At 41.1% G+C, this 9030-nt stretch overlaps 1 protein-coding gene across 2 annotated transcripts in view; it reads left to right on the top strand.

Annotated features, from left to right (window-relative positions):
- The first annotated feature begins 8 nt into the window (after positions 1 to 8).
- Positions 9 to 9030, top strand: part of SLC9A6 (solute carrier family 9, subfamily A (NHE6, cation proton antiporter 6), member 6) — a 51444-nt gene continuing 42422 nt past the window's right edge. Inside the window, exon 1 of one of the 2 annotated variants that reach the window (XM_006770909.2) lies at positions 9 to 279. In XM_006770909.2, coding sequence (XP_006770972.1) covers positions 111 to 279 — 169 coding nt within the window. In that variant the 5' untranslated portion in view covers positions 9 to 110. The remainder of the gene's footprint in view (positions 280 to 9030) is intronic. The other variant, XR_001515086.1, reaches the window with a different exon arrangement.

Here is a 9030-nt window from a genome sequence, read left to right as displayed (position 1 = left end):
GAAATGGCCCCCGGGCCCACAGGCTCTCTCGGCCTCTCTGGTTGCTTCTCGCACTGGGCGTCTTTGGCTGGGCCAGGGCTTCGGACGGCGCTGGCGGAGCGGTGAGAGCCATGGACGAGGAGATCGTGTCCGAGAAGCAAGCTGAGGAGAGCCACCGGCAGGACAGCGCCAATCTGCTTATCTTCATCTTACTGCTCACCCTCACCATTCTCACGATCTGGCTCTTCAAGCACCGCCGGGCCCGCTTCCTTCACGAAACCGGCCTGGCAATGATTTATGGCAAGTGCCTCACCCCCCACGTCCGCCCCTGAGGCTCCCCCTTCCTCTGCCCGCTGGCATCTTGCTCTCCTCCCCTGGTCCTGCTGGGCCTATGTTGAGTTCTTCTGATGCCTTCCATTTTTTGCCTCTCCCCCTCCCCCAACCCCAGGCTCTCTCCCTCGACCCCTTTTTTCTGCTATGCTCCCTTCTCTGCCTCACCCCATTTCCTCCTCAGCCTCACACCCCATTTTGCCTGCCTCGCACCGCCCTTTCCTCTGCCTGTCCACATCTTTTTTCCCTCTGACCCCACCCCCTTTTTCTTCTGCACCCCCCTGCCTATGCCTTGCAAGCTGGGGACCTGGGACTGAGGACTGGAAGGCAGTGGGTGCGGTGTCTCGGGTTGGTCTGGGGACTGGGGGAGGGGAAGACATCCTAGCGATCCTTTACTCTGGGGTGTCAGTTTGTTTAGGGTACATTGAAGCTGCAGCAATATCTCTACTGCATGGAACCTGGTGTTGTTTTGGAGCCAGAGTGCACCTTTACCAGTCACCCAGTTATTGCTATGTCCTGTCGTTTCGTGATGGAAATTGAAGACCTTACTACCTTGTAGCCCAAGTAAAAACCGAAACGCTGAAGAAGCTAAAGAAGGCTTAGGCATTTTGTACAATGTTTGTAAAATGTGATATGCATGTACGTATGGTTTACCCTTTCAATTCAAGCGTACCGAGAAGAGGACGAGGAAGAGTTAAAGATCTTCCAGCAGCGTGTTGTACTATATGATAATAAGGACAGTTCAGCCAAACAGTAATTAGGAACACCACACACATGCAGTATGACTTGCTGGTGGCATAAGGTTATTGACTGATCATTGAGTAAATGGCTTCAGTTCTTGTGTCTTGGTGTGCTTTTTCTTGAGGTTATTTATTTATTTATATTTTTTGGTCCTGAGGGGAGATGGGCAAATCAAACCATGGGCTCAGAGCATTTTGGCCTGTGCTGGAGCCTCATGAGAGGAAAAGATGTATATTGCTGTTTTAAGCTAAGATGCCTATGAGGGTGTATGTGGCCAAAGAGATTTTGGAGGACAAATGATTCTTTCTGTGCAGTATATGGGTGAATATCATCTTCATTTGAAACAGGCTTAAATTGATGAGCTTGTTGAACTTCATTTCTCAGACTTGCATAAAGGTACAAGAAGCCTTGGCACAAAAAGACATTTCCCTATGCATACAGCCCCGTACACCCTTTCCCAGTAAATAAAGACTTCTGGAGTGTGTATCTCAAGGGAAGCAAAGAAATATAGTTGTGTGCATCAAGAAAATGTGTGAACTCAAGCCTATTTTTCATTTGTAAGATAATACAATTCTAAGCCTGTGTGCAAAATATCTGCTTCCTAGGATTCTTAATTTTTAGACATCTTAGACGGTTTTCATTTTTTGCATTTTATTTGTAGCACCCCTTAAGCTAAATTGGCTGGATAAACTATGTGCATCTCTATATAATTCCTCTGGAAAACACTGTGTACTTCATTTACTATCCTGAACAAACATTTGCTAATCAGCCTACTATATTTTAGGCACAGAAAATACAAAGAAATGTAAGATCCCTACCTCCAAGGAACTTACCCTTCTTGGTTAGAAGGTCATATAAAGAAAATAATTGCACCTTTAATTTGGTTAAATGCCAAATGAATAGTATGGTGCTACAATAAGGAATTCATCACAGAAATCTCTTCCAGTAAGAGATAGTGTGACATAGTGGTTAAAGGTGCAAGGCTTTAGACCAGACAACTGTAATTTTTTTTTTTCTGTAAAGGTCCAGATAGTATTGTCAACTTTGTGTTTCACATAGGTATCTGTGTCTCTTGCATTTTCTTCTTCTCCTTCTTCTTCCTCTTCCTCCTCCACCTCCTCCTCCTCTTCCACTACCTCCTCCTTCTCCTCCTCCTCCTTCTTCTTCACCTTTAAGAACATTCTTAGCTCTTGGGTTGGTCCTGTAGTTTGCCAGCCCCTGCTTTAGAATCAGACCTGGGTTCCTGTCCCACTGCTCCAATAGTTCTGTGTGATCTTAGGCAAGTCCCTTACGCTCTTACACTGTCATCTATAAATTGGGAACAATGATAGTAGAATTATTGTGAGGAAGAAATGGTTTTTAACTTAGTACCTGACTCCTAAGTAAGTACTCAATAAATTATAGCTATAATACTATTATTATTGCTGTTATAATTGCATTTTTTAGGTTAGGCTCAGAACTGTTCTTTTAATTGCTCAGTCTTATAAATTAAGAGGCAAATGATATTTTTAAAATATATTTTTATTGATTTTAGAGAGGAAGAGGGAGGGAGAGATAGAAACATCAATGATGAGAGAGAATCAACGACTGGCTGCCTCCAGCACGCTCCACACTGGGGATCGAGCCTGCAAACCAGACATATGTCCTGATTGGAAATCAAATCGCAACCTCCTGGTTCATAGGTCAACGCTCAACCACTGAGCCACACTGGCCAGGCAACAGTATTTTTTTAAAAAATCAAATAGAAACTTAGAATTGCCTTTAATATATTTGCTCTTTGATATAATTATCCTCATCTGCTTCTTGGGCTGAGTAAAAAAGTGGGATTACTAATTGCATTTCCTGATGTTTCTAATTTCTAAGTTAATAAAAAAGAATGGGGCACCTGAGTGTTAGTATTTTGTGAAGGAAAAACTAGGGTATCTCTTGTGGAATATAAAGTGGAAAAGTGGTCGATTTGCCACAAATTGGCATTCTTTTTAAAAAAATATTTTCTTGGTTTCAGATAGGAAGGGGGAAGGAGAGAGAGAAACATCAATGATAAGAGAGAATTAGTGATTGGTTGCCTCCTGCACGCCCCCTACTGGGGATCAAGCCTGAAACCCTGGCATGTGCCCTGACCACCCGGAATTGAAATTGAACACTGACCCGGTTCATAAGTCAACACTCAACCACTGAACCATGCCTGTAGGGCTTGGCATTCTTTAGCTGTCCCATTTTCTTACTATGGGCTGTGGGTATTGTGGAGGAACAACCTCCTGACTAATTTCCAAGTCCAGTTTGAGAATAGATAAGATTGAGCCAAAGTAGTTTCAATGCCACAGAAATTGAGGTTTTCTAATCCTAATTACTGCCTGCCATTTACCTTTTCTTACTACTCATACCATCCTGGCTATTATGGTAATATATGATTTTAAGACCTTTCATTTTCAATTTGACTTCCAGGTGAAAAGGCTTCTTACTCTGGGAATGTCCAGATCTCTAAAATTCAGTCCACTGATGATTTTATTTCTGTGATGTCTGTTTAGCTACCTAAGTCCTGGGGAAATGCTTTTTAAAATAAGCCTCTCCTTTATGTTTTTGAGAAGCAAGATTTAAAAACTTATTAAATTGTCAATGTGGTCAGTTTCTACAATGTCAAAGCATCCAAGTGTTTTGTTCATTGGGCTAGTTTGCTTAAGAAGCTTAACCCCTTCCCTGGCAGAAACGTGTATACTCGTTTTCACAAAATGTTCTTTTTCAGTCGTCGACGAGTATACTAAGAAAATATGGTAAAAAAATATGGTTTATAGGAAGACGAGTTACAAACTGTTTTCATAACCAGCATCAAAAATACTATATAGAACCAAAATAAAAATATTAGTCTGAAAAAGAAACGTTTTTAACAAAAAAATTGTTGGGGAAGGGGTTAAAAGTGAGTCGCCAGTAGTAAAAATTGTCAGGGTAGTCAATTAACTCTGAAAAATGATCACTCACTGCAGTGTGCTTACAGATGGTATAAAAAGCAAGACAACGACAAAATATTTACTTTGCCTGTGCTCAATTAATGTGATTCATTAATAAATATTAAGTGCCTTTGATGTATGAGTTATGGGAAATATAGTGTGAGTCACCCCTGCCCACAAAGCACTTACAACCTAGTGACTTAATAGGCAATGATTATTGAGCAGTACAATGTGTTAGACAGTGCTAGACACTCTATATATAACTATCACTTCATTTAAAGCTCATAACAACCCTTTGAGGTTGGTACTATTATCTTCCCCATTTTACAGATGAGGAAATTGGAGCATGGAATGAATATATGACCTGCTTGAAATGAAATAACTTGTAAGTATTGAGCCAGGATTCAAGCTCCGTCACTCTGGCTCAAAAGCCTCATTCTCTTAGCCCTTAGCCACATTGCCTTATGTTAAAACAATAAAACTTAACTGTGAAGACAAAACAAATTAGTATTATGATCAACTACATTTGGTGAAACAGGTTCACTGAGAAATTATTTACCCTAAGGTTACAGGCTAAAACTTGATGGAGCCAGAATTTATACATCTATATGATTACAAACTTATGCTTTTACTCCTATACCATACTTTACTAAATTTCACGAGATGAAATATGTAGGGGGATAATACTGAAATTTGTAGGGATTTTGGAGGTGGATTGTGAGGGAGGGCTTTGAGAGAATGGAGATCTAAACCACTGGAGAAGTTAGTATTGATGTGAGAGCGAGATGATTAGAAAATTATCTTTGAAAAGGGAAAACCGAGATTTCAGTTCTGTCTTTGTTACTTAATGCCAGATAATTTTGGGCAAGTCATTTATCCCCATTTTAGATGAGGAAATAATGAGTGAGGGATTTATAATAGTATCTATTTCATAAGGTTATGAAGATCAACTGATATATGCAGTGACAATTGGGATGGGATTGGCTCAAGGTCCCAGGTGAAGGGATTTTCTTGGAAAAGAGGTTGATTATTCCTGAGAGGGAAGCTCATGAGAAATTAGCTCATATTGAGATGGAGAGGCTTGGAATTGAGACAGTTTATATCAAATGGCCTCTAGCTTCTCAGAAACAGGCAGTGAGATTGAGGACTTGAGAAGGAGGATAAAGGTTGGAGGATTTGTAGGACACAAACAGATGAATAAAAACATGTAAAACTAACCAAAAGTGAACAAAACAATTGATTTTTTGCCTATCTGGAAATTCATTGAGCTTTTAAGATAGAACCTAAGCATTCTTCAAGAAGTAGATAAATACTATATATATATATATATATACATACATATATATACACACACATATACTTTTTAATATGTGGAAATTTTATCAATTTTGATCACACCTAATACCCCAGTGATGTTCCTTGCATATTCTTTACTATCAGAGGCTTATAGTGTGATAACCTAGAAGAATGGGTTGAAATCAATTAGAAAACCAATGGTGGGGCTTTGGGTGATACTGGGTTCTTTAACTGTTAGAGGGTTTCTAGCATTAAGAGGGTCAGAAATATGTAAGAGGAGTGGGACCTCTCTGTTTTGTGAAATATATCTCTTCAGGGTTGTGTTCTTTTTTGCCTGTTAGTGTTCATTTAAAATTTCATGATATCAATAATTTTTGTGCCTCTGGCTGTGTAGGAGGCTAGAGGTTTCTGCCTTGTCCCCTTAACAAAGCACTCTTTTTGTGTAGGTTCTCTTTACTGAGAATTGCTTTAACTCAGGGGTCCTCAAACTTTTTAAACAGGGGGCCAGGCCAGTTCACTGTCCCTCAGACCGTTGGAGGGCCGGACTATAGTTTAAAAAAAAACTATGTACAAATTCCTATGCACACTGCACATATCTTATTTTGAAGTAAAAAAAACAAAACGGGAACAAATACAATATTTGTATTTGCATGTGGCCCGTGGGCCGTAGTTTGAGGACCCCTGCTTTAACTCCATGATTAAGATTTGACCTTTCACAGAACCGAAATTAACTTGATCTTTCAACTTTATTCAAATAAATTTCAATTTTTCAGATGTCTGATGCTGTAAGAAAAGGATCTTGAGTTTTTCCAACCTGAGTCATTATTCTCCTTGCTGATTGTTTTAACTGCCAAGGTGTATGTCTCAAATTTGTCCAAGTGCTGAGTCTTCCTCTGGGCACCCAGTGACATTTCAGCATTGGGTACTTTTCCTTACAGAGTCAGGCTTGGGGACTTGGAAAGAATTTATGCTGCTGTTATTAGGGTTTGTATTACTATAGCTGTGATTTCTACATATGTATAAAGGGAAAACTTTAACTGAGCCTCTTAAGAGCTCTTGTGAGATAGCAGAGGAAGGAGCTATTACTATATCATATAGACAGAATTGACTGGATCTTTCCTCTCCCAAGTTGTTTATCAAACACAGGTGATGCCCATTTGTCACTTTTTAATTTTGTTTTCTGTAGGTGAGATATTTTCAAAGTGTATCGTTATTTTATTTTATTTTATCCTCACCCGAGGATATTTTTCCATTGATTTATAGGGAGAGTGGAAGAGAGAAGGAAAGACAGAGAGAAACATCTATGTGAGAGAAACACATGGATTGGTTGCTTCTGATCACTGGACTAGAGCCTAGGCCCAGGAGGAGCCTGCAACCAAGGTATGTGCCCTTGACCGGAATCGAACCTGGAACCCTTTGGTCCTCAGGCCAATGCTGTATCACTGAGCCAAACCAGCTAGGGCTTGTTCATTTATTTTAAATCTGAACCTTTGTTAAAACTTTAAGCCCAGCCAGAGTGGCTCAGTTGGTCGTCCTGTGCACTGAAAGGTTGTTGGTTCGATTCCTGGTCAGGGTGTACACCTGGGTTGCAGGTTCAATTCCCATTTGGGGCACATAGGGAAGGTAGCCGGTCAATCTCTTGCATCGATGTTTCTCTTTCCCCCTCTTCTCTCTAAGTATTATGTCCTTGGGTGAGGATTAAAAAAAAGTTGATGTCATTGTACTGTTCACCATTTAATCATTGCTTCTCACTTAAAAAACAACTGAAGGATCCCTCATTCCCAGTCCCTCCCCCTTCCTGACCAGCTACTGCTCTTATACCTGCTATTTCTGCCTCATCACTTCCCACGCTGGCTGGCCTCTGCCCCTACTACTACACTGAAAATGCTCTTACCAGGATCACCTATGACCTTCCTGTTGCCTGTCTTTAATGCCTGTCTTTTTTTTTTTTACTTTGCTGCAGCATTTGCAGTTTCTCACTTCCTTTTCTTTTCTTCCTACTCCTGTGGCTTTCTTTCCCTTCTTAGAGTCTTTCATCAGCTCCTCCTCTTCTACCAGCATTTTTATGTTAGCTATTAAATCTTGGGTTAAAACCCCAGCACTATATCCATAGTCCTCTTCCCATTTGCTCCCCAGGTAATCTCCTCTGCACCTGACTCAATCATCTTATGACTGACAAGTGTGCATCCCCAGCTGAGAGACCAATCCCCCTTCCTTGAGCTCCAGATCCCACATACTCAGCTGTGCATGTGTCACAGGTACATCAAACTCAACATGTCCAATACTGAACTGTGCATTTCTCCTTGTAAATCTGTTACCTGTGTCACTGATTGGCCATGCTATCCACCTGGTTGCTCAGAACAGCTTACCAACTTAGTTGCCAGGTTAGTTTCGGCTGCTTAGTCTTTCATCACCCTTTTTCCTCCCGTCTGCTTGGTTACTAAATCATTCTGAAAGATAATGTCTTATAAAAATCACCCTGTCTCTACTCTCTTATATTAGGCCCTAAACTCTTAGTGCCTGAATGACTTCAGTGGCCTACTGTCTGACCTTTTTGACCCTCTGTAGTCTAGACCAGTCTTTCTAAAATAGAAATCTGATGTCAAGTCCCTGCTTATAACCCTTCTATGACTTCCTTTTGATTTTGGGATAAAGTCTAAACTCCCTTCTTCAATATGCAATGTCTTTTATGATTCACCTTCTGCTGATCTTTAGCACCTCAACTCTTGTCACTTTATATCCCAGCCATAGTGAACGGCATGTGATTCCCTGAATGGCCTGTATTCTCTCACTCTTCTTGACTGGATATATACTTCTCTTCTGCCTACCTGGAAAACCTTTCTTTTACTTTGTTACCTGCTTTGGTGATGCCTCTGGAAAGACTTTCCTAATGTCCCACTCCCTCTTACTTGGTTAGGTACCTCTTTTCTTCTTTGATTATATATACCTCTTTTCTACACACACACACACACACACACACATATTAATAAAAGGGTAAAATGCAAATTAACCATCACTCCATGACAAAGATGGCGGCGCCAGCCGGAGCCACAGAGTTGGCCAGAGCAGGCAGGATGCTTGCCTTCCTTTGGTCAGGACACTTGGCTTCCTTTGTCACCCCAGCAATGAAGGAGGCCAAGCCTCCCGCAAGCCCTGGCCGGCCACTGAGGGCCGTCCTCTGGGCAGCGGCCATGGAGCTGGCCGGAGAGGGAGGGAGGTCACTCCAGCCTGGAGCGAAGGCGGGAGGCAGCGGCCAGAGCGAAGGCCTGGGTCCCGGGTGCCAGAGGGAAGCTGGTGCCGGCAGCCAGGGGAAGAAAGGCCTATTCTTGCACGAATCTTTGTGCAATGGACCTCTAGTATATATATAATTGTTTATTCAGTCTGTTTTATTTTGCTAACTGGACTTAGAGATAATTGGAGGAAAGATCTTGTTTTCATCTCTGAACCCTGAGGGCCTACTTAGGCTAGTACTCCATTCACATATATTAAAAGACTGGCTGGCTGGTTAGAATGAAATGAGATAAAAAGGTAAAATATAACTAATAGGGATATACTGTGAATTTTGGAGTTAAAGAAAGTTCTACAAGTTTAATTTTCAGTTGAGGTATATCTATGTAATGTAATATTATTTGACCATAAAAGGGAATTAAGTTCTGATTCATACTACAATGTCGATAAACCTTGAAAACATTATGCTAAGTGAAAGAAGTCAGACCAAAGGTCACATATTATGGGATTC

This window comes from Myotis davidii, unplaced genomic scaffold (genome assembly GCF_000327345.1).
Source record: "Myotis davidii unplaced genomic scaffold, ASM32734v1 scaffold1465, whole genome shotgun sequence".
NCBI lineage: Eukaryota > Metazoa > Chordata > Mammalia > Chiroptera > Vespertilionidae > Myotis > Myotis davidii.
The sequence above is the reverse complement of the archived record's forward strand: the minus strand, read 5'-3'. Positions and strand labels throughout refer to the sequence as shown.